At 38.8% G+C, this 26,771-nt stretch overlaps 2 protein-coding genes across 2 annotated transcripts; one reads left to right on the top strand and one right to left on the bottom strand.

The window, feature by feature from the left end:
* Positions 1–2,177: 2,177 nt before the first annotated feature.
* Positions 2,178–6,804, bottom strand: LOC134804526 (dynein axonemal light chain 1-like). The gene is made up of 4 exons (XM_063777615.1): positions 6,599–6,804; positions 4,334–4,445; positions 3,689–3,835; positions 2,178–2,492 (listed from the first exon to the last, which is right to left on the bottom strand). Exons 1-4 carry the CDS (start codon positions 6,751–6,753, stop codon positions 2,349–2,351), a joined length of 558 nt encoding a protein of 185 aa, XP_063633685.1. The 5' UTR covers positions 6,754–6,804; the 3' UTR covers positions 2,178–2,348.
* A 4,296-nt stretch (positions 6,805–11,100) lies between these two features.
* On the top strand, positions 11,101–25,354 carry LOC134804192 (probable ATP-dependent RNA helicase CG8611). Its single transcript, XM_063777137.1, has 13 exons — positions 11,101–11,239; positions 11,314–11,828; positions 12,418–12,586; positions 13,174–13,331; positions 14,706–14,982; positions 15,837–16,071; positions 16,155–16,657; positions 17,014–17,184; positions 20,190–20,278; positions 21,274–21,375; positions 21,575–21,726; positions 22,297–22,516; positions 25,111–25,354. Exons 1-13 carry the CDS (start codon positions 11,201–11,203, stop codon positions 25,241–25,243), a joined length of 2,763 nt encoding a protein of 920 aa, XP_063633207.1. The 5' UTR covers positions 11,101–11,200; the 3' UTR covers positions 25,244–25,354.
* The last annotated feature ends 1,417 nt before the right edge of the window (positions 25,355–26,771 follow it).

The raw sequence follows: 26,771 nt of genomic DNA, 5'->3' as shown, positions 1-26,771 counted from the left end.
ACCGATACGTAGGTCGCTCACGCGACACGTTTATTGCATGTACATGGTCGGTATTCGAAATTAATTGCTTTGATAGGTGTCTATTTTAAAAGCAACAACCCGACATGGCGGTCACGTATTAAATGCCATTTCGTTAAACCATAGGTTTGTATACACTTTTATATAATTATAAACAAGTAAAAATATGTATTAGTTATAGGTACAGTCGCCATCAGATATATCGGAGCGGCCAAGGTGTTCACAATATCGGAACACGCGCTCTAACGCCCTGACAATAGAGGCGTGTTCCGATATTTGTGAGCACCTTGGCCGCTCCGATATATCTGATGGCGACTGTACCTATAATTAGTAAGCCTCCTATTTTTATCCATTGCAGTGATGGCACTGCAATGCATAAAAATAGGAGGCTTAATCGTAGGTACAGTCAGCGTCATATAGTAGGTAGCATCCAAAGTATTCAAATAGTTCGGTACACCATACAATAGTCTTACAAATTACCTAGAACACAGTACCTACCGTCGCGTTAGTATATTCGGACTATAGACCAGGTACCACATAGGTAGTTACTTATTTTTTGAAAAAATTACAATTATAAAGTTACTAGTCTCAATATTGTTTACCATAGATGAGCAATGTCATTCATTGTTTTAATAATTTGTGTAACTAAGTACCTACATTTGTTCCAAAAACAATCTTCAAAAGTTTAATGTTATTAAGATAGGTATCATATCACGTTAATAATTCGATTTGGCCTTCGAGTGATGTATTACCGTTAATTGATTCCCCCTAAGCGAAACTCCCTGAGCGGTTCTGAATTAGATAAATTCGCGCTATCCGTTTACATCATTAAATTTTATTAGTGGCAACACAATAGCGTCGTCGGGAGACACTTTTCCGTCCCCCACCAATCCGCATTTCCTTTTGCCGCGAATTAAGCAGGCTATTAAGTCGGCTTTCAGACGTATGACGAATCATTATTGCGGGCAACAATAGTTTCTCTCTTTTGTACTTAAGTGATACGCGATGAATAACCTGAGTGGACCGAAATTGTTGGGTGCTTAGTCATCAGAACTCTGATGGCGTCGATTTTCAAAGACAGAACGTAGCATTATGGCGGTGCTTTTCGAATTTTTAGATCTAGGCGCAGTTAATAGGTACCTAAGATATATCATTATTTGTACTCTCTTTTCTTCATCGAGCAAAGCTCGGAAAACATAAAAACTCAAAAATGCGCGTTTCCCAGAGATAAGACCCTAATAGCTAGATCGATTTTTCGCCCCCAAAAACCCCCGTATAGCAAATTTCATCGAATTCGTTAGAGCCGTTTCCGAGATCCCCTAAATATACAAATATATATACGAGAATTGCTCGTTTAAAGGTATAAGATTATAACTATGTTCATACTAGGTAATATTTCGTTTAATTATTAACAGTCTAAACGTATAACTAATATGCACATAATACCTAATTGGACCGCTTCTCCGCGCGGCCCAGGTGTTCAGAGTGATCTGCACAGGCTCTTAGGTTATTACATTGTGTTCAGATTATTTTGTACACCTTGCCTGCTTTTCTACTTCTGCTGCTGGCTGCGCACATGTACCCATGTTTCATTACATTACTCTTCAGGTACTTTTAAAGTTTAAGTAGCCCAGACAAACAGACAATATATAGCTGTGAGAGTTAATACTATTAAGTAAGACAATTTACGACCAATCAAACATTACATACAAATTTTAAACAATCAACTAGTGTCAGATTCCGATCTGTCCACAGCAATCATTTTTCGATTAATAGAATTCAATCTTAACGCTCTTTCGTATAGGTTGCGCCATCTAATAGATAGATGGCGTGCATGCCGGTTATTAGTGTTGCCAGAGTCATAATCTGTCATAAATGTCAAGCCGGCGCGGCGATGCAGCGCTATTATTTGTAATATCGTCGTTTCAATTCCAAACCTAAACAAGTGGTTCTCTATCAACCATTGTTGCTGAAAGTGTCACGCAATCAGAACTAATTTGGAATATTAACTCCGAGGGACAACGTCGTTCCGTCCGGCATAGTTGAGTAATTGACTTATTACGTGGAAGAATCTTGATACTTAATGACCGAAAATTGTATTCATTTGAAACGCCGAAATGATAAAGAGACACATTTTATAATTGTATTTGGTATCTATATTAAAAATAAGGTAAATATAAGTATTCTTTTTAGATTAACGGCCCTACCTCTTGAGCTTATTGCAGGAGTTCCCAACCAAGGGAAATAGATTCTGATATCGGTACGTTATGCTTTAGAAATACTGTAGGGGGCTCGACGCAAGAAGCCGCTGGCTCATGCTATGATGAGCATTACTCCCTTATGACAGGAATGCCGTCGAGTTTGGTGATCTGCTGAAGGCGGTTGCAGGCTTGGGTTCGCCAGGTATCCACGTCGGGCTGACTGTCACATAGAGGATTTCCACTCAACACCAAGTCTATCAAGGCTGGGCACTCCTAATGGAATAACATTAACTTAGTAAGCGGCGAATACATTTTATATTTTTCACCACACCAGCTTGGAAAGGCTTACTTTGCACTGCAAAAACGGATAGCAAAGTTGCACTTTGCTATCAGTAATTCACATGTGAGGGAAAGTAATCAAATGCAAATTCTGGTAGAATTGACTTTTAAATGATGATTTTGGGTGATAAATATTTAATAACATTCATTTGAATTTGATTTGGTTTGATTTTGTTTGATATTTTACATTTAATATTTGCTTCGGGTTGGTGTGGTGAAAATTTGTATGTTTCATTCGGGGGCAAATTTTGTTTAACCCTCGTGCTTTGAAACCCTCGCAACGCTCAAGATTCCATTTTTCGAACCACTCGCTGCGCTCGTTTAAACAACAACTTTGCCCCCTTGTAAAACAAATAACTATTGTTGAGGCTGAGCGGAAACGGTATGGAACTTATACCTACAACGTGTCTTTAGTCTCTGGAAAAACCTTGTATATATGAATAAGTTGGAATTACATTTGGTTCAACATTTAGATGTAGGTAATAAGGTACCTACATCATATTATCAGATGTTATGTGACTCTTTGTAAACCTTTAAATTTAGGAATGGTCTTTATGACGATTTTGAGGTTGCACCAATCGCGCATGGTTGTGTATTCTATCTCACATAGTAAACTCGCAGAGCAGGCTAAACTTTTTCCCATTTTAGGGACGGAACCCTAAAAACAATGATAACGTATAAGTACACCGTGGGCCTACTAAGCCCGACAGATTATAGGTGTATTATTGACCGCATTTAGAGACCAAAATTTCGTACAAAGTTTCCTGAAATCGATCTTGTTTTAGAGATAATGACAATTTATGAGAAAATTTGTTTGTGTTATAACTTAGTCAAAAACGCCTTTTTAGCTGTGACGCAACCACTACGTGACTTGTTTTAGACAGACATTAAAGTTTTAAAGGAAACTCACAATTTTTTATCTATAAATAAAAAAAATACTTATTCGTTTTAATGTTTTTTACTTCGCCAAGATGTATTAAAGAAATAAAGTATAGTGCACAGAAAACGCAAAAAAAAATATTATGCCTATTTTGACCCAAATTCTTAACATTTTTTGCTCCTTATGACCTCAGGAAATGCGTGGTAAAATCTGTCGGGTTTAATTGGCCCACGGTGTATAATACACATACCTGCAAACGGTTAAATTCAGTCCATTCCTTGATCAGCGCGTTTGACAAATAGAACACACGTAATTTCTTCATTGCTCCTATGCCTTTCAGCTTGTCTATGGGATTGTAGCTCATCCACAGCTCTTCCAGTGAATCGCCGACTGTCTCCTTCAAATTGTCATATTATACATTAATCATCCAACTATTATATATCCCTCTAGAGTCTAGAGCTTACGCCATCTAACGCGTACTTAAGTGCGTGGTGTAGACTCGCCTAGACTGTAGCCCCAACATGTAAATCTTATCTTGACATTAAATTGGCAAAAAAACATCAAAGACTATTCTACCATAGTTCATGTTCGATTTTGGTTTAAAAAATATGCAAATGATGGTTGATGGTGATGTTAATGCATAACCCTCCGAGTGGTATGATCTGGGAGCCGGACCGGACCCCACGGCAAGTGGCAGGGATCCGGAAGCCTGATCTGATATAACAAGCCTTTGAGTAGCAGCGCCACAGATTACACGGCAGGATAACTGGGCACGGCCATTTTGGAAAGTATAGTGGCGGGGCCTCCACGGGTGGTCATTGTGGTGGACACTGCCAATATCAATATCAAATAGGTACCTACACTTGTGCGAGAAAATTAAATGTTAATAACGTACAATTCCTGTCAAAGATTTAATGTTGTTCCTGCCCAAGGACAGTATCTTCAAACTCTTCATGCCTGCGATTCCAACTATTTTGTCGATCATATTGGACGATAAACTCAGTTTCCTGGAAACAACATTAACGTTTTAAATACAGGGTGGCTATAACACGATTGATTGTTAACTGGAACTGGAAAACTACTTTTCCATGGAATATTATTTTTTAATGCGATACGATGAAGTGATCACATTTATGCTAGCTTTATTACAGCTAACCTAGCGTTTAATGCTAAGTGAGCATACCTATTCAAACATACACCTGAAGATATAAGAGACCTTAAGGATTTGGAGAAGTCAATCGTTTGTAATTAGTTTAGGGCAGTGTATCATAATACGAGCGTTGTAGTTAATAATGAGGTGGAGGACGAGCCACACTCCCCGTTGTCCAGTTACTGTTAGGTATAGGTACAAACATTCAAAAAGGTTCTTATGTTTCTAATATAAGGTACCATATTATAGTGAGGACAGATACTTATCTATAATAGGTATGATTGATTTGCATTTGATATGAATTCTGGTAAACTTTCTGTGACAAAGAATTGCTCGTTTTTGCCAGGAAAAGGTTTTAGGTACTATACTAATGTCACTATAAACACATAATTTAATACCTATGTACCTATAGGTACCTATCTCGAAATGGTCACCCTGTCAGTCCCCAAAAATAAACGACCTTTGCATTACTAATTCGTTGGTCAAACGACACAACATTAAAACATTATCTTATCCGAATTCAGTCTTATTCGAAAATCTAGAAAATCATTAAATCATAGAGAACGTTAAAATTCTTCCCTACCTAATTATAAGGGAAAAAACTCATAGCTGTGTCCACACTTGCGTCCAACTAAAAGTGGTAACAGACTATCGCACCGGACCTCGACCTTGGTGCGGTGCGGCGCATTTATCAAAGTTCTATGAAATTATGATGTATAAATAACACTTGCACTGCGTGGGCTATCAAAATCGCTGCAGACTTTTCTTGGTCTAAACTCTAGTATGTAAGATTCCATCGCACATAATTATTATTAATAGCGGTACGGTGGGCATGCACGTCGCACCAATTGACAGGTAAACATAATACTGGTGCGCTCCGCACCAATTTCCCTAGTGTATGTAAGCTGCATCGCACCGTTTGACAGCTGTCATTTTCAAATTATGACAGTGGAATAATAATACTGGTGCGCTCCGTACCAATTTCCCTAGTGTGTAAGCTCCATCGCACCGATTGACAGCTGTCATTTTCAAATTATGACTGTGGACGGCAATGTAGCCAGTCGATGAAATAACAAAAGCAGTGCTTTAAAAGGCACAGATTTTTTAAGATTTTCATGGAAAAAGGTGCATTATATTACCTCACGCCCTTCATCTACCTCTAAAAAAGCGGAACCACATTAATTTAAATTGAATCTTAAAGGATTCCATTGCAAAAATTCGTAGAAAAACACGGAAATATGGGACACTTGGCAACACTGGCGCACGGCAGTCTGTAAAGCCCCCCATTCACACTCCTACCTTGTAGTCCGCCTCGCAGGACTACGGAGCAAGAAATAGCTCACACTCGGTACTGGGCTATAACCGCGAAAATCGAAGTTCGCAAATTGAGGGCATTTTTCTCTGTCACTCTTATTACGCCTTCCTTGGAGTAAAAGAGAAAGATCCCCGCAATTTGCGAATATCGGTTTTCGCGGTAGCCCCTCTGTTTGCCGTCCATCATCAGTACTGCTTCGTTTCTCACAAGTGTCGGTCTACTTACTCTTGAAAATGTTACGTGCAATTAAAAAAAAGAAAATAGCTCTTTTGCTATGTATTTTCTTGTTATTGGATAAAAATAAAAAAGATTGTGGGAAAAGAAACTGCTAAAAATTCGCCAGAGAGCGTCATATTTCTTAAGTATTGGTAATAATTGTTGCAATGCCTATTCCTCCATTGTTTGTTGGAGTGATTGGGTGATTTTTGGTCCCACAAACAGCGATTTTCTTTATAAAATTCAAAAAAATGGCGCGCACTGTTGTCATACGTCAAACACGGTAGTCCGCAACGTAGGACGACAACCCACACACAATCCTATGCGGCGGATTACAGCGGTGGGCGGGGCCTGCAGGATTTGTAGGACCCAAAAGGCATCCTACTTGGGTGTTGTAGTCCGCGACCCCCATACACAAGGATGCCTCTTGGGTCCTACAAATCCTGCAAGCCCCGCCCTGGCCCTCAGGTTAAACTGACTCGCAAGCGACTAGCGATGAGAGAGCTCCGTCCATTTTCTCGATGGGTGGCCACTGGAACTGGAGTTCTATCACCGTGGCTTCTGCGGCCACTTGTTCCTTCGCCTTCTCCCACCGCGCGATGGCTTCCTTACATGTAGTCGGTTTCAAAGCCATTTTCAGGGCTTAACTGAAATAAAGGAGATCTACTTAATTACTTGTGAATTACACGCAAATTGTTATCAAATGATAGCAGATTAGCCGTATAGTAAAGTTTAGCTTAACTTTCGTAAAAGTAGAAATCTATTAGTAATAAATAAGTAGTTATGTTTGACAATCTACGAATGACGTTTTTTAATAAACGATGAAACCTCTTTTGAATTTTTACTCGTTAATTTCATGTTTAGGTATTTGTTTATGTGTAGTATAAGAATTTGAACCAAAAGTCTATTGAAATTTATTATCATTTTAATGTAAAAATACTATTAAAATAGTGGTTGTATACAATATCAGTGATATTATATCACTTAGCACAAGAATAGAAATATGTAAATAAAGTATAAGAATAAGTAGGTAAATATGCCAACATCTTTCCCTTCTTGACAGATAAACCGATTCGAATTTTAAAATTACACACCTATAAAAACTTCACATTGACCGTGCAGTACGAACTGCTTAGTGCAATAGTACTTTGTGTTACAAGGGATCAAAACTTCGAGCAACACCGGCTTCCGACACATCGGAAGGGAGGGGCCCTAGAGATATCTCACCGTACAAATCTTTCTGCCATTTTTCGCGGGGGGAAAGATGCACACAGTCGCACTTCTCACACACTTACATACAAAATCCAATCTGTAATGACGACACAAATACATAGAAAATGACACACGTCAAAGACAAATCTTGCAAACCTCGATCTTTTTTGTGTACGGACGAGTGACAAGTGTCACAACACGCACACTAACACATTTTCGTTGAAGTATGTTATTGTATTCTGAGAGATGAGAAGTCGGATTTGTCGCTCGACCGATCCGCAATTTGTACTGAGCGAGCAAAATCGATAAATCCAACAATTACATGAGACTAAAATATAATAATTGTGTTTGAATGTAATTAAACGTATGATATGTAAAAAAAATATTACATGTGAAATGTAACACTTTCTTTTTGTAAATTTGATGTCCCCGACCTCTTTTTATAATAAAAAACCGAGCAAACAGGCATTTTTGTGCAGCAGTGTTCACGCGCGCGTCTGGACTCGGTCTAGTGAAAAATCCAAGTGCAACTAGTTTTATTACCCGCGCTAGATTAGATTGACGCGCTAATCTTGTACCTCGGCAGAGGGGAAATAGTGCGAATGCCGCCTCCCTTCCGTGTTGCTCGAAGGATCAAAATGATATATTTCTGTCAAGGGCGTACATTGAATCCTGAATGAAGCGATGGATTCTACAATAGAATCCCGAACGTAGTGAGGGATTCTAAAGTAGAATCCTGAGCGTAATGAGGGATTCAAGAGTTAACGCCCAAGACGAAATAATTTTGATACCGTGTGACACATACTGCTTTTCACATCAACTATGAGGAAAATAAAAAAATCTCAGTGTTGATACTAGTGTTGCCACTTTTTAATTTCTAGTCTTTTTTGCCAGGCTGTACATACGATGTTCATAGTTAATTATTTAAGTATATTAATATTTTATACTGGCAATGAAATGTCCTTGAACAGAAAAGTGCCACTTTGATCCCTCCTAGCAGGGAAGAAAAATCCATTTTCTGATTAGGTGATGTGAAAAATAGTATTTCGAGTCATACCTTGATCTCTCGAATTCAACCTTATTTTGAATATGTTGAAATTACAATTGAATGTAACGATGTGGGTGCTTTTGGTAGGGAAGCGGCGTAGATCTTAGGAGGGTTTTCCCGGATTGGGGTCGTCCCAGGGTCGGCCCGGTCGCGAAATCACGTCGCGCCCTCGCGCCTCCGGTCGTCCTCTGTGTTTGTTCAGTGAATTTCAAGTGCACTGATTTTGCGGTCGCTACTTTTAGGGCCTAACATATGAGTAGGGTTTTGAGGATCAAAGTTATGACTTCGTTATGGACGTTTTGCGATGGATAAGATTGTTGCCTCAGATTTCTGTTGTGTGGTGTGCATCGATATTCAAGTACCTAGGTCATTTTCTGTGGTTGACGTCTAAGTCGTTCCAAAAGTTTACCAGGACAGATCGCAATTTAGGGCCGATACAGAAGAACTGCAACCCGACTGCAATTTTATGGGAACTGCACGGCAACTGCAACGTTGGCATGCAGTTCCCATACAAGTTGCAGTCGGGTTCTCGGATTGCAGTCCGACTGTACCAGCCCTTAGTGATAAGTTAATAACATTGCAAGCCGCCCACCGTAGTTTTTTTAAATTAAAGTTTAAGTTTCGTTTACCTAAATTCAAACGTTTCGTATTTACTTAATTATATTTTATACCCTTATAGGCGAAGGCAACGACAGTTTTATTTTGAGCTGCTTACATATATGAGGATGCCATTAAATTATCCGTAAAGGTCATTATTTACTTTCCGCTAGGAACTTAGTGCAGCAGCTTTAGCATGAGTATTGTAAGGATTAATCGCATGATCGATTTCCTCCAAATCCTTTCTATTTACCGACATGGGGCTAGAGGGCAAACATGGTTTTTAAGCTACAAATATTTATTCCACCCTACGGCCCTAAAAAGCGAACATTGCAGCGGCACGCGGCGACACGTGATCCTTTTCGAATTCTCATTCACGGAACGTTTCGCAGCCAGTGAATCTTCACCCTCCGTGTTATAAAAACAACTGACATACCTACTTACTTTACTCTTTTAAACTTAGTTAATGTACACTGTCTACATTTTATTGATTTCAGTTAGCCACAATATTATGCTCGGCCACTAATGTTGCTGGCGTTGCTGGACGTTTACATTACAGCACTGCACAGGACGTAATTTAGGGAAATATGGATCCAATCCACAAAAATATATCAATAGAATTTGGACTTTCTGTCAAAAATAAAAGTAACTAAGTAATTCATAATGACACATTTTAAAGGATGGATCCTCTTCGACCTTTTAAATATTATTCTAAACAAATTTGAATCAAATCGATAAGTAATCATAAACGTTTATTGCAAGTATGGTATTACAAGATGTTATTATACATAATAATAACTTCCTCCATCATCAGCTTGTAGGGTCATTATCATTATCCCAATCTTCATACTACTTCATAGCGTTTCAATTGTCTTGATAGCGCCATTCAGGATTTTTATTATATGGGACAGCGCAATCTAGCGTGCGATTCGTAAACAAATTCTGAAGTATGAGTCGGAAGTCTTTATCCTAAGAAAAATCTTGATAGCGTGATTCAGGGTTTTTAACAACAGGGAACAGCGCCATCTAGCGTGTTATTCGTGAACTAAACGTAATTTGCACGAGTCTTGGGCCATTATCGTAAGAAAAATCTTGATAGCGCGATTCGCGATTTTTCACTAAACGGAACTGGGTCATCTAGATAAGATAACTATTGTCTTAAATCTGTACCTATGACAAGATAATGCTACGAGGACTAGAATATGACCACATGACTATAGTGAGTATAGTATCCCCAGTATCCCATAGTAAAATTCCGTTCGTTCGCGTTCGTCCCTATAATTACCTCTCTATCGCTCGTAGAGTGACAGTGACAGAGTCTTCGAGCAACACCGGCTTCCGACACATCGGAAGGGAGGGGCCCAAGCGATATCTCACCGTACAAATCTTTCTGCCATTTTTCGCGGGGGAAAGGTGCACACAGTCGCACTTCTCACACACGGACATACAAAATCCAATCTGTAATGACGACACAAATACATAGAAAATGACACACGTCAAAGACAAATCTTGCAAACCTCGATCTCTTTTTGTGTACGGACGAGTGACAAGTGTCACAACACGCACACTAACACATTTTCGTTCAAGTATGTCATTGTATTCTGAGAGATGAGAAGTCGGATTTGTCGCTCGACCCATCCGCAATTTGTACTGAGCGAGCATAATCGATAAATCCAACAATTACATGATACTAAAATATAATAATTGTGTTTGAATGTAAGTAATTAAACGTATGATATGTAAAAAAAATATTACATGTGAAATGAAACACTTTATTTTTGTAAATTTGATGTCCCCGACCTCTTTTTATAACAAAAAACCGAGCAAACAGACATTTTTGTGCAGCAGTGTTCACTATACATATATTATTATACTCTTTGGTGTTCACGCGCGCGTCTGGACTCGGTCTAGTGAAAAATCCAAGTGCAACTAGTTTTATTACCCGCGTTAGATTAGATTGACGCGCTAATCTTGTACCTCGGCAGAGGGGAAATAGTGCGAATGCCGCCTCCCTTCCGTGTTGCTCGAATGTTTTGCGCGTCGACGTGTGCTCTCTCGAGTCGACTGCCGCTCGTTGTTGCTCAGAAGAACAATCGCTCGCGTGTGAAACGAAACGCAAACGGATTGTCAATCTGACAGTTCTACACGACAACAAAAACATGCGTGCGCCTATAACCTCAACATAACATGTATATCGAAACCTGATTTATCCCGAAAACCGAAAATGGACGACTTGCAGTTAAATATTTCTGTTTCCAAAAAGGTAAGGTATTATTTACAAGAAATATAAACAATTTTATTGCTTAGATATGCGACTTACTATTGGTTAAATCTCAGGGCAACAAGAAAACAGGAGGTGCACAGAAAAATGCATCGGAATATAAGTTTATGTCAAAGCCTGCTTTTACGGGAAAAACTATAGCCAGGAAGAGAGCTATTCCAGTCAAGAAAACTGATTCCGAACGTCAAATTAAGGTGCCTCGGCAATCAGAACCTGAGGTCCAGAAGTCAATAGATTTATCAAGTAACTTGAGAGATTTGAGCGAAAACAAAGGAAAGTTTCAAGGGAAAAGCTATCAAGATCTTAGTGATGATATACAATTAAAGCAAAAACCCAGGGCTGGTGGCTGGATCTCATCGTTGTTCAAAAATAACCCAGATGTTCCAAGGCTTGGCCAGAGAGCTGTGAAGCCAGTAGTGGAAAAAGTTTTTGCTGAAAAGAGCTTCTTAGATTTAGACATTCACCCTCACAGTGTAGCCAACTTACAGCAGAATCTTGGGTTGAAAGAGCTTATGGTGGTTCAACAGAGTGCAGTGCCTGTGATACTGCAAGGAAGAGATGCCCTGATTAGGTAAGTTTTTAAATATCATTTGCTATATTGAGGTTGATAATCATTTTTCACTTAGTGAGGTTATGTATTTGATGCAATGCAATTATTATTTATTCCCTCATATTCAGACCCATTATGTTATTGGTTGCCATGATACAGGCTTGCCTAGTGCGGTTACCAATGTTTATCAACTTTGATTGTAATAACTTTTTGCATAATAAATATTTTAAATTCTTTTTTCATTAGACAGTTTAATGCAGTGGTGGGCAAACTTTCTTCATGGGGGGGGCCAGAAAGTTTAAGATATTTAAGAGGAGGGCAATCGCAAAACTATTTTTATGTGATTATCGTGGGCCAGTGCCATATCTATATACAAATTATTTCGTGGACTGGTGGCGGGCCGGAAAAAACCTTTTCGCGGGCTGGAGCTGGCCCGCGGGTTTTACTTTGCCCACCACTGGTTTAAAGATTGAAGTGTGTATTGAGATGTTAGAACCTTAAATGGGAGAAGACTAATAATCAGGTTTAATTCCTATAAAATATAAATATTATGTGTCTTTTTATTTTAACCATGGTTCTGCAAGGAATAAATTTATGAAAATATTTGCAGGTCACAGACCGGTTCAGGCAAAACATTAGCTTACGCTTTACCCATTATAGAAGGGTTACAAGCCATACGTCCAAAGATAAACAGGCATGACGGTATCCGGGTGGTTGTGGTGGTGCCGACCAGGGAACTGGCTGTGCAGACTCATGAGCTATTCCTGGAACTGGTCAAGGTAATACAATTTACTTACTTACTTACTGCTGTGGTGCAATGACCCGAAGTGGATCTTGGCCTCCAACACCAAATACTGCCATGCTACTCTGTCCAAAGCCGTTTCTGTCCAGTCGACGGCACTGAGTTCGCTAAAGTCATACAATTTACTATATTTTTTATAAGTGACTTCAGTAATAAGAAGGACTTTCATGTAGAAAACATAAAAAAAGATTTGATTTTGTAGATTTTAGCTAAATGGGGGCAGGTTGTCATTCATTTGTAATCATAAATATTATAATCTTTCAAGCTTTTGTTCCGACTTTTTGCCACGGCTTGCCATGGGACCCGATCCTGGTGACTGCAACCTAATAATCCCAAGAATTGACATAGGCATGGTATTTACTGAAAATAATGCCATGACCTTCCAACCCAGAGGGAAACTGATTATATTACGTTTCCTTATAATAAAATATATTTTGAATAAATATTACTTATATTTGATGCTCAAATGTATGTTGGAATGTAAGTAATTTGTAATGTGAAGTTGCTAAAGTAACCAGTTTCAAATTAATTTACTTTTTAAGTCTTATATAAATTGCCTTGTAGCCATTCATATGGATTGTTCCGGGGCTATTGAGCGGGGGCCAGAAACGCAAAGCTGAGAAGGCAAGATTGCGGAAGGGTCTCAACATATTGATTGGCACACCGGGACGGATAAATGACCATTTAAGGCATACACAGTCTCTCAATTTTGCAAAGACAGGGTAAGTTATTTTAAACTGTAATGTACTTAACTATTATAAGGTTTTTGTAAGTCATTACAGAGGTTTAGGGTGACGTTACTTGACTGATTGTGCCAATTTTTAACCGACTTCAATTTCATAGAAGGAGGAGGTTCTGTATTCGGTTGTGGCTATGTTTTTTTTTTTTTAACCGACTTCAATTTCATAGAAGGAGGAGGTTCTGTATTCAGTTGTGGCTATGTTTTTTTTTTCTATGTACATTCACCGATTACTCCGACATCCATAGTCCGATTTGAAAAATTATTTTTTTGTTTGAAAGGAGCTACCTCCGAGTTGGTCCCATTTTAATTTGGTTCTGTTCTGATGATGGGATCCATGAGGAATTGAGGGAACTCCTCAATTTTGAAAGGCACATGCATGGTGTTTTGGGCGTTTTCTTAAGCAACTCGAGCATTATCTCCCGAAAACCACCAATTTGATGAAGTAGACCTGATGATGATGATTATTTTGATGATAATGATGATGATTTCTTTAAATGTGAGTATGTTCAGCGATTACTCCGGCACCTGTGATCCGATTTGAGTAATTCTTTTTTTGTTTGGAAGAAGTTACCTCCAAGGTGTTTCCGTATTATTTTTGGTTCTGGTCTGATGATGGAATCCATGAGGAATTGAGGGAACTCCTCAATTTTTAAAGGCACGTGTTAAGTGATTTCGGGGTTTTCTAAAGTAACTCGAGCATTTGCTTCCGAAAACCACCAATTTGATGTACTGCAACTGTAGCCTTACCACGACTTTGACATTGACATATTCGCTAACGTCTTATGCATCTAAATGTAACTTTTTATGCATCTCGCTCACACTAAGGTTAGTACGAGCGAGATGCATAGGAAGTAAGTTACACACACAGTTAGCGAATATATCAATGTCAAACTCGTGGTAAGGTGGTAAGGCTACTGATCGGGGGTTAGGGTTAGGAGTTAAAGGGTCAGGGATTAAGGGGTCGGGGAATGGCGGTTGAAGGGTTGCTGGTTCAGGATCGAGGGGTTCCTGGATCAGGGGTTGATGTGCTGTGAGGTTGAGTGATCGGGGGGCTGAGGGATTGGGTCAGTGGCGGGGAATTATAATTTCCCAGACGGACTCGAGAAAATTCCTGATTACATATTTACTAAAGTAATACGTCCACGAATTTAGTGTTAAACATGATCTTGTTTTTCATTCATGCGTTCTTAACAATGTGTTTAAACTAAAAATGGTAAAATAAAAGCTTTTTACAAAAAAAATTAAACCGACTTCAAAAAGGATGAAATAAAATATTATCCATTTTTATGTCTATGCGTTACCAACTGATATGTTTGAATCAATCTTATTTTATCTTAATTTAATCAATCTTTAGGTGCTTAGTACTAGATGAGGCAGATTGCTTACTGGACATGGGATACGAAAAAGACGTAGCCGCCATTGTAAAAGCAATCGAAGATCATAAAAAAGCGGCTACCTATGACCCTATGGCCTTGATCAAAAATCAAATTAAATCGACTTTTCCTGATAAGGAAGAGGAACCTGAAGAACAGAAGGAAGATGAAGGCAAGACTGAAATAAAACATCATTTGACTGAAGTGTTCTTGTCTAAAGAGCGGCAAACTACTTTACTATCTGCTACACTTACGAAGGTAAACAATAGATTTACTGCTGATGTAGGTTTAAGATGGTTGATATTTTTTCTAATTGTTCAAACGATAAATGAGCCTCCTTAAGGCGTGAACAAGAAACACGCTATTGTGATTTGTGATATTCGTTGTATAAATAGTACCTAAATTGTGCAAAGCGGGGGGTAAGTGAAATTTTGGAAACGAGGGTGGTAATTCCCGACAGCCGCAGGCTGGAGACAATTAAAGACCCGCGTTTGCAATACACTTGCCCCCAAAGTTAAAAACAATGTTTTTCATCACAATTGCGAAGAAAAGACTAAATATTAAGCGAAATAAATTTTAAATACGGTGACATATCATATCAAACATTCGTCCGCCATATTGTCATTTCTTGACAGGTTAGGCATCGAAGGCACATACCTATTCGGCATTCAAATTCAATTCAATTAATCAAATTAAATATTTTAAAACATAAATAAAAACATTAAATTATAAACGTTAGTATTTTAAAAGTAAAACTCATTTACGCTATTTGGTTTGTATGAATGAGTGACATAATAAAAAGAAGCTATGACTCCCTAGGGAGTTTTTTACACAATCCATAACTTCCGCGGGAACAATATAGGCCTTTGTCCATCAGCACACCTTTTTCGAGCAAGTGTAATGAAAAGTAAGCTTCAGTAGCTGGTTCAAAGCGACCGCTTGCACACGAGCAGGTTGTGGGTTCAATGCATTTAATTCTTACCTCTTATTTAAAATAATACTTTCGCTTGCCATAAGTACAACATGATTTGCATATTTAGCTTTCACGATTTACCATTCTTAGGAAAAAATAAAAGGTTTTAACTAATTTATCAATTTTACTTAACGCGTAGGCCGTTGAAAATTTAGCCGGCATCACAATGGTGGACCCGGTGTTCGTGGACGCCGCGGACGGAACGGCGCTCGTCGCCGATTCCTTGAAACCTATAGATAAGACGAAACAGGGGCTGTCAAGTGCCAAAGATATTCAAACAAAAAACGAGAAGTCTAACGTTAAGTCAAACGTCATAGAAGAAAACACGGACCAGAATGATGACGAAGAAGAAGATGCCCCAGAAGAAAAGCAGGGTATCATATCAATTTACTTGATAATTAAAACAGATTACCCGCATTTAAGAGAAAACAAACTAATGTTTTATATATTTTTTTAGGCCTGAAGTTGTTTAGACAAGACAAATCGAAGTCGTTGTTTAGTGTTGAAGAATTATCTGACTCGGAAGCCGCTCCAGTTCCATTCCCCGGAGTCGCCAAAAAACAACAAAAAAAGACAAAAGACAAACTAGCTCCAATACCTGGGGTCGTGGACATGGAGTCAGATGACGAATACGTCATGCCCACTGAACCCGACATCGCTCCCTCGTTTGAAGCAGCTGTCAAAACAGCCATAAAGGAAGATGAGCTGGTGATGCCAGTATCAGTGAAGCAATCATTCCTAATAGTCCCAATGAAGTTGAGACTGGTTACACTATGCTCCCTTATAGTAGAACATTGCGTAATGAACAAAAGAGGCGGCAAGCTGATGGTATTCATGGCAACTTTGGAGATGGTGGACTACCACGCGGAGCTCATAGAGATTGTGCTTACTGGGAAACCAGCGAAATCCAAGCAAAACGAGAATCCAAAGTCCAAAAAGAGGAAAGCCAACGACGACAAGGTGAGGTTTTACATTAATTTAATTATTCCTTTAACGTCCAGATTTGCTTCTGAATAAAACTGATCCCTATGATTGTATTCACCTCCTCAATCCATTCAGACTTCAAATCTTTACTTTCCAAAAATGTCCACCGTCACTTGCGAAAAATACCTCGCAGATCGAAATATGCGAAGTATTTTCGAATGTACAAAATTCAGCTTTCAACATATTATTTACTGATGATTTTCAATAGCAAGGCACACAACAGTAAAATAACTAACGTCGACAATGGTTAAAGTATGGTCGACGACAAGTTCAGTTCCCATATTTGTTTGCAAATGGCCTCACTCGCTTTAATACCACCTAATTTGTGACAGGAGTCAGACAGCGACTCCGAGTTTGAAGTGGACTACCAAGCGCCGCCGGAGGGCGGTGTTGTCCCCGTGGAGCTGTCCGTGTTCCGGCTGCACGGCTCCATGCCGCACGAGCGCAGGATCGAGGTCTTCGACCAGTTCCGCAAGGCCAAGAAGGGCGTGCTCTTTTGTACGGTGAGTGACACTATTTACAATGTTTAGTATATTGATTCAGAGTTTGAAGTGGATAACCAAGCGCTGCCGCACGAGCTCATAACCGAGGTCTTCGACCAGTTCCGCAAGGCCAAGAAGAAAGCCCTATTTTGTATGGTGAATAAACACGCCAATGGAATCATGATTTCGATACCGTAATCTTTAAAGTACACCTACTTCTCCACTAAAGGGCTACAGTTACATTTACACAGTTTTAAAATACGTACTTCCAAACATTAACTTTAACGTCGTTTATTTACTGTTAAAGTACACTGTAAAGAAGCCGATCGGTGTGACATAATATTTTCACAGATAAGTCCAATTAGGTGTAAATCGATAAAAAATAATCCATTAATATTTGAAAATATTGTATAGCGTCGAACAGAAGACGGACGTGTCGAGCGCTACCTACCTACTATATCACGTTTTTAATCCACCGACAATGGCGGGCCCGCCACCGCTTGCCTTTGATTGTCGATACTTAATTGTTGTTTGAGTCGTATTAGCCGGTCATTCATCTGCCTCCGCCGGCTCCCAGCTTGCCACAATACGCGTCGATTAACTACCATTATCTGTATTTATTACATCTGTAAGCGCCGCTCGCCCGATACCAAATTCAAATTATCTTTACAAGAATACGCGCTGTTCATAGATTGTCCGATCCTATCTTGGGAGCTTTTTTGATCGGTTTTTATGTTATATAGTTGGCATAGAAACTGTCATCGTTGTTGCTAGGCTGCCGGAGTCAATAAGAAAATCTTGCCCCTATAAGTTTAACCTCTGGTATGCTTAGGAGCAGATCTGCTCCATATGGTGTTCAACTTAAAGATGTGTTTATTATCATTGCTTTATAAAATACAAAAATTTGGTCAGAGCATACAAAAGGTTAATCCTAATAACATCTTTAAAATAACTGTTTTGGATGTTTTTGTTGCTGTTGATTTTATTTATAGTTGAAATAGGAATCGAAATCGCTCAATAGGGGATATTACTGCAATGTTCTGCCGCCAGAGTGCAGCACTACCGACTCAGTAAATTCATAGAGTAACTTATACATACTGTGCCTTAAACTGTTTTTTGACAAGTTTTCACAGACAATAAAATATGACATTGATGCATCAAGGCGGTTTGTTAACAAGGGCCTATCGGTAAACGCGAAAATCGAAATTTAGTTATCTGCCTCTTTATCGCTCGAATATGCAAGAGTGATAGAGAGATTAGATATCGAAATTTCGATTTTCTTGTTTCGCGGTAGGCCATGTGATTGACGTGACGTGTGATGTGTCAATGTGGTTTGTTTACTGTATGTGCCACAAAGGTGCCACCTACGCAGAGCTTTGCCTAATATTCCCTATTGAAATTAAATGTCGTATTTATAATTTGAAAGCTTATATGTCAAGGGTTTCTATAATCAATGCGTAGTTATCTTATTAGAATCTGGCTTACACAAAATCTAACTTACTACCTACAACAGACAGGCAATTTTATTATAAGTATAATTTTACCTGTATTCTTATATCTATTTCATTCCTAGAGTTTTCCAGTGGCTAAATCAAAAACAGTGGCATTAACGCATTATTTAATACTAGTTCTCTTTTGCGAATAAATACGAGTAGATAGATTTAATAAAAACAATATAGAGACGACGAGAAACAATGTTTTTAGGGTTCCGTACCCAAAGGGTAAAACGGGACCCTATTACTGTCCGTCCGTCCGTCCGTCTGTCACCAGGTTGTATCTCACGAACCGTGATAGCTAGACAGTTGAAATTTTCACAGATGATGTATTTCTGTTGCCGCTATAACAAAATATACTAAAAACAGAATAAAATCTTTAAATCTTAATTTAAGTGCGGCTCCCATACAACAAACGTGATTTTTGACCGAAGTTAAGCAACGTCGGGCGGGGTCAGTACTTGGATGGGAGACCGTTTTTTGCCGTTTTTTGCATTATGGTACGGAACCCTTCGTGCGCGAGTCCGACTCGCACTTGCCCGGTTTTTTATTGAAAATGTTCCCCTTCAAGTAGGACACTCTATTAGGAACTCGTAGACATTGTTATTTATTAATCTACTATAATCGCAATCAAAAAGCAATAACTATTATAATTGCAATTACATGGAGCTAAAAAGTAGAAACAATAATGGAAATTACATTGTAGCCTAGTACAAGTGAGTTCGGTTTTTGCTGGAAAGCTAATATGAATTAATTGCTTGACCGAACAAGAAAGCACTTACTGTGCGCCGCAGAAATCATCGTTTTTATGGTTTCCTTGAATATTGCTAAACGGAATTATTATGTGCGGTGGTCAGTTGCTTTGCTGGTGGAAAAACTCGAAAACAACATGTATTCCTGCTTATATTTATTTCATATCGGATTTTTTTCGTTTTTATTAACTGAGGACTGAGGGCAATCAATAATTATATATTTTTGCAATACTTGTAGTAATAAAACGCTGATAGAGCTTAGTATTGCATGAAAACACAGCAATATTTCTAAAGGAAAAGTATATTTTATTGACATTAAAAGTTTTGTACCTACTGTCAGCAGAACGGCAGTTAAAGTTGCGGAAGAAATCTATTATCAATACGCGAGCAATAAGCGGGCATTTTACCCTTGCTGTTATCTTATTATGTTGGCATTTATGGCACTCGACTTTATTCACACCGCCTTCAAAGAGTAAGACAAAATGTCTGTCCTTTCGAAAGCAATTTTGCTGTGCTAAATTAATTGAAGATTATTTATTAACCACACCGGCGGGCATATTTTACAAAAACAAAGTTATCAATGAATCCCCGATATCATTCCCGCACCCAAAAACGCCGGGGTTTAAAAAGAAAATATATTTCAAAATTCTTACTTTTGGAATAATGAGTGTTTGGAAATAATGAGAGTTAGGTCGTAGAACCACAACTGAGACGGATGCTTATCATGTATTTATGACGTGACGAACGGATCTTGTTACATTTACGAGTACGTTTTATGCAGGATGTGGCAGCTCGAGGCCTCGACGTGCCGCGCGTGGATCTTGTGCTGCAGTACTGCGCACCTGCCTCAGCCACCGACTATGTACACAGGTATACTCACACACTTTTCCAAAAGTATTATACTCATAAAATAAAAGTGGCCCGACCCGAACCCGTACGAACTTCGTACTGTCGGGTGAGAAAGCAAAGCTTACCCGATTTCAGTATTTATTTTTTCACGTTTTTTATTATAGTTTGTCTCACCAAGTTGGTTACTGTTGAGTGTTGTCTCTTGACTTAAACGCTGTAATGCTAAAATATTAAAGACACGAATGATATCCCCCGCTGATTTGTTGTAGTTACATGGTCGGCAGGCGTTTACACTTTTCAATCGACTAACTCATTTTATTTTAAAATAGTGATTACATATGTATAATAATGGCGCTGGTAAGCTGGTAAGTTTGTAATTTAAGAGAAATAAAAATTGCTATTTAAGTTTTGACATCTTAAGTTTTAATTTTGCGCGGTGTGATAGGTAGGTACTACGAATGTTCGTCATCACATCTGGAAATATAGGTTAGGTCAGTAGCCACTTTAATCGGTTCTTGTCTCAACTCTAAACAATCTACAATATTATTATTAGAAATGTCACTATATTTTATAATAATCAATAAATGATTAGTGATACATTTATTCATCACATGACATCAATATAGTTTTCTACAATCCTCTATTATATGTTTATATATTAATCTACAATTATATGTATAGGTAAATATTTTTTAAGTTATTAATTTTGAAAAACTTATAATGTTACAATATCTACAAACTTGCCAAATTGTACCTAACGTTGGCTCAATGGCAAAATAGAATTCCTTCAGTTATAGTCTGCTAGATGTCGTTAATAAGTACATATATACCAGCGTTGGCCCATCCAGGCTAACAATGCTGAGTCGGGACTATTTCGTGGCTAATATTACTTGTTATGTTATGTGTTGTAATGTTATGTGTAAGTTTGTTTTCTGTCCCTCTTTTTTTATCTGTCATTTCTTTGCCACGAATAAACTATTTCTATTTATATATGCCTGACATGTAACTATGTACAGGGTCGGGCGAACGGGGCGAGCCTCCAACGTGGGGGAGGCTGTGATGTTCTTGCTACCCAGCGAAACTGAATTCATGCGACACCTTGAACAGAAACGTATCAGGTAACTAACATTTTTTTGCTATCTACAATATGTTTATAATCCGTTTCTTGACTAAATATGTTATCCTGGGGCTACGTCGCTAAGTAGTTGCGCAATCTAAAGCAAACGTGCTCTCACGGCGCATTCACCAGGTCTGTACGTACCTTAAGATAAAATTGGTTGACTTCAAATGCAACCCATCTTAATAACTTGTTATCAGACTGACTCAACGCAACGAGAAGCTATGTCTGGAGCCGTTGCTGAGCATAGTGCCGGGCGCGGCGAACGCGAACCGCGCCGCCATCGCCGTGCAGGCGCGGCTGGAACAGACCGCACACACGGACAAGTCCTGGCTACTTAGGGCAAGCCGAGGTAAGTTCAGTAGGGTAGTACCTACACATTCAGTACACACCTAGTGATTTTAACAAGTAATCGCTTATTGGACATATATTTTTTGAAGTTAGTTTAAATTACAAAAACTTTTTTATAACCAAGATGTAAGTATTCCAATAATTTCGGAAATCGGACAATCCCGAAAATCATTTAAAATCACTCATATTCCATTGTAATAAGAATTTCTGTTCGGAATTATCCGCCACTTTTTTAGTGTTTTTCCTTTTGGAATTACCAGAATACCTTATCTGTGGCACACAGACAAAACATCCTCCAGACTTAGCATAGTCACGCTACCCCCTCTGCCACTCATACGGTAATTTTACTCCATGTTCATGTCGAAAGTGTCTTTGTGTGACGTCCGTGAACTCGTTCGTCGTTTGAGCGGACCAATCACGGCACGGGACTTCGCTCACCTCGTTCCGCGAACCCCCGCATTTTTGGCATCATCGGTGCACGAAATAATTGCTCTAAACTCGGTCTAGAGGATTCCTAGTCTATGCTGTGGCATCTACCCGTATTCGGCGTAACCTAAATTCCTCCCTCCAGCCTACACGACCTGGGTCCGCTTCTACTCCGGCTACCCGCGCGACGTGCGCGAGTACCTGAACGCCAAGCAGCTGCACCTCGGCCACGCGGCCAAGGCGTTCGCGCTCCGCGACACTCCCGCGGCGCTCGCCAAGCGCGCCAAGTACGATCCGGACCTGAAGAGAGAACGGCTGGTCAACAAGCTCACTGTGCATGACGAGGAAGAGAGGAAGAGGCCCGGGTGAGTGATTTTTTCTTAACATTAGGAGCATGTCACGGACCGATCCCCGTCCAAAAGAATATTTTTGTTGTGTTATTTATTGCGGGTGACGCATTTTTCTAGGCATTTTTGAGTCCATAGAAATAAGCTTGTATAGCTACTTAAAATCTGTTACTATATTAATCGCGTATGTACAGAATAGGGCAGTAGTACCGTTTGTGGCTACTGTACCCTTTGTCGCTATCTAATTGTCTTCATAAGGTTTACCATTCCAAACTTGATTCGTTACCGTATAAAGCTATTAAAACTATTTTTTATACAAATTTTTACAATATATTTATTCAAATTTCAATTTGTCAAAAACGGTGCAAAGATGGCTAAAAACGGTGCTTCTGCCCTACCCACATCGCATCGTACACAATTCCGTTGAACGCTCTCAGTAGTAGGTAGGACTGTTGAACAGCCACTGCCAATAATCTAAATTACCAAGATTTACTCACCGCGTTACATAAAGACTCGCAATAAACAAAATTCAATGCAATCGCCGTCATCTAAAACAGTAAGGAGGACCAATATAGACGGTGTAACATGAGGAAACCGAATAATTTTAACAGCGTATTCCTGATCATATTTAGAGACAAAAATGTCCTATAAACTTTTTTGAATTTCGCCTAGTTTCAGAGATATACTTGGTCAAGCAGATCTTGTCAGTAGAAAAAGGCGGCAAATTTGAAAAATGTAGGCGCGAAGGGATATCGTCCCATAGAAAATTTGAATTTCGCGCCTTTTTCTACTGACGAGATTTGCTTGACCGTCTATAGTATTAATTAAAAAAAAAACAAGTTTTAATTGTTACATAGTGTTTTAAGGCCTTTTTGATGGTGATGTTGCTGCTATGGGACGTAGTCTAAATATCCTTATTAATAAATGTCAAAAAGTGACAAGTAACACTTTGCAAATAGTAGGTTTTACGAAAAAAAATGTCGAAATCAATTTTAAGTGACAAGTTTACCAATAACATTTATTTTTTATGTACAAATACATTCAAAAAATTGAAAAAACTGACCTAAACTCATATTACATTTTTTCCTTCGTTTGACCTCAGAAATATGTGGTTAAAATTATTCGGTTTCCTCATGTTACACCGTGTATATAGGTACCATACTAATTTGATGAATAATTTGTGATTACCTCATTATCAATTTATCATGCATGCACCATTGGACTAGCATTATTGGACCGCAACATTGTTACTCTAAGACTTAGATGAATATAGAATTTATCATAATGTCTCTCTCTGCCTTACAAATCACTTTAAATGGGGTTGGCAAGTGTCAAAGGTTTGCATAGATGGCGCCATCATAGCTTGCCCTTTTTTCTATGAGATTTGGCTTAAAGGGCTGGCATCCAGGGTATTAAACAAACAAAAATTTGACACAATTCTAGGGATTGACAGGGCAAGCTATGAAGGCGCCATCTGCTAAAAACTTCGACCGGCCAACCCCATTATTTACATTTAGATACTTGTCGATGGTTGATTTTTGGGTTTGACTGAAACGATGACTATTGGAGATGAAATGAGAAAAATAATGATTGCTAAAATTGACCGTAGTTATGCAGAAAACGACCAACTCAATTTTTTTATCAATGCAGAAAGCGACTAAAGCTACTGAGTTAGGGTGTAAGTCACTTTGACAAAAATAAAAAGTTGGTCGCTTTCTACAGAACTACGGTCAATTGAACCACTGTTTCTTAGACTAGGAAATGCTTATGGCATTGCATATTTTATCTTGTTATACCTTATTCAATATTTACACATTGTTGTTTGATTTTTTTTATGTGGTATTATAAAATAATACTTACAACAAACGTTGAAAGGTTTTTAAAGGGTGTGTACTTTTTTTTGCTGCTTTTATGACTTAATTTACTTAAGTTTTTTTTGAAGCTACTATTCGTAACCAGCTGCTACAATCGATTTTTCAAACAAAAGAAAACTGATTATCCGGTATTGATAAAAACCCTTGTTTATGGCTAATGTTAAGTATATTTTAAATTACTTCTTTTTTGTTTTAAGTATTTAGCTTTTGTAGAAGTACATAGTAATAATGGTTTATTTATATCTTGTGCAACTCCATGGCTACCATGAAACGTACCTATAAGTTAATTAATATCAATTGTTGTACAATTTATGTTAATTTGGCTAATTCCGTCATAGGGCCTATTCCCTCTACGAGCGTATATTTCTTTCAATCGTAGGGAAAACAAACCATTTGCTTTGTAAACTAAAAACTAAACTTGAAACTAAAAGCAATCGCTGCTTCGTCGACGAAATTATCCATGTTCTTCGTTGTTCGAGAAAAACGCTAGTGGACGGAATATTCCCTATGACGGAATTAGCGACATTGACCTTAAATGTGATAATGTGTATACACATTCAAGAATAATCAAAATATTATCGTGAATAGAATTATTTTGATTATTCTTTATTAGTTAGATTATATATATATGTATAGATTCTGCTAGTAATATAGTAAAATGCCTATTTCGTAGATAGTAGTATTGACTTATAAAGTCCACTTATGGTATTTGTGTTTGAATAAAATATCGTTTTCCAGGTTCCCAAAGGTTAAAGCAGGGTTGAGCGGCAGGATAGTAAACAAGCAGAGCTCCATGCACACCGCCAGCGAGTTCGACAGCGGTCTGCCGCCCCTCGAGCAGGCGCGCAAGAAACAGAGGAAAAACAAATGACACCCCTCCACTTCCGACCAACACTCGCCCGTCAACTACCAACTCTCCGTCAAAATCTTCCGACTGCGCTAACTGGGCCGCTGGCTGTAAGGACTCATTGATATTGCCTGTGTATACTTAATGTAATGAAAAAATATAACATCTATACTCCATCAAGTCATTCTCATTTCGCACCGTGTGATTGGCTTTTAGGTTTATTTTTAAGGACTAATGAAAGATGGACTCCGGCCAAAATTCTAATCGCGACCCGAGTTAATGGAAGCGGCCGACGGCTACCGTTTTCATATTTCTGACTCACGAGTGACTCGAATGAAAAATGATTTTAAACCATTACTGTGCCCCGTCCGGCCTTTTGATATTTAAATTTTTTTCAAGCGGCTATCATTATGGCGGAATGATTTGCGAATTTCGCCCCAGCTCGTGGTTTTTGTCGGAGTCTGAACGAGTTTTTTGTCGCTCTCATTTAGGATGTTTTTATTGCTTCATAATGACAAATTAAAAGAGTATTGTGAGGCGCTTTCATGCGATAATCTGCGGCCTTTTCGGGGTTGAAGGGCGTTTTACGCGGAGCCACGTTACGGGTGACTCAATCTTGGGAGTCCGCAACGGGACTACTGCCGTTATTGTAATAAGTCAATCTAATTGTAATAGCTAGCTATAACAAACGTTCATTGGTAACAAACTGAGTGTTCAGTAGCAAAAAGTGAATAGCCAAGGCATGCATAATGTCATAATAAGTGGTAGTTTAGAGCGAGCGGAGCGATTCTTTATTGTCTGCCGGTTGGCGGCGGGAAACAGTAAACTATCGATAATGTAGCGTTTTGTGGCCGCTATAGTTGTGTGGCGCGACTTCGCGCGTCATTAAGCGGCACATTTGCATGCAACCGCGCCAAACCTCGTGAAAATGCCTTTTCATTAGCATCAGCTTCTGAAAAATCGATTGCAAAGATCTTTATGCGATATCGTAATTGATATCGCACAGTTTTCCTGTTGTATATAAATAATTTGCTTCGGAGCATAGATTATTATCGTGATACCCGAAACATTTGATTGACATGGATAAATAAACGGTACAAAAAGTATTCAATAGCACTTAATCTAATAGCAGCGGGGTACAATGGGTGTTAAGATTAATATTCGCTCATAATTTGCTATCGGGCCGAGTATTTGATTGATGTGCCAGGAAATGTATCATATTAAATAAATTTATGTCGACATAGTAGCTGCTTTCACGGCGTAGAATTCTTTTGAAAGAGTCGGCGAGTCAATTCGGTAGTACAATGAGCGCTCGCCGCGTCGGTGGCCTCAAGAGATCAGTGTGCGTGCAGCACTGCATTTGTACCTTCTTCTTACATTACTCTATGAGAACGTCGGGCATCTCATAAGAGCTACAGTTTAAACTCTGGGGTTTCGCGAATATAAACATGAATTCTCTACCTACGTAGCTTCGTAGCGCCTACCTACGTTTCAATGCCAGAATTGCCACCTACGAAAGCGTAAGTATCAGATATCCCTAAGTATAGAGCTA

This window comes from Cydia splendana, chromosome Z (genome assembly GCF_910591565.1).
Source record: "Cydia splendana chromosome Z, ilCydSple1.2, whole genome shotgun sequence".
NCBI lineage: Eukaryota > Metazoa > Arthropoda > Insecta > Lepidoptera > Tortricidae > Cydia > Cydia splendana.
This window is presented reverse-complemented; position numbering and strand designations above follow the sequence as displayed.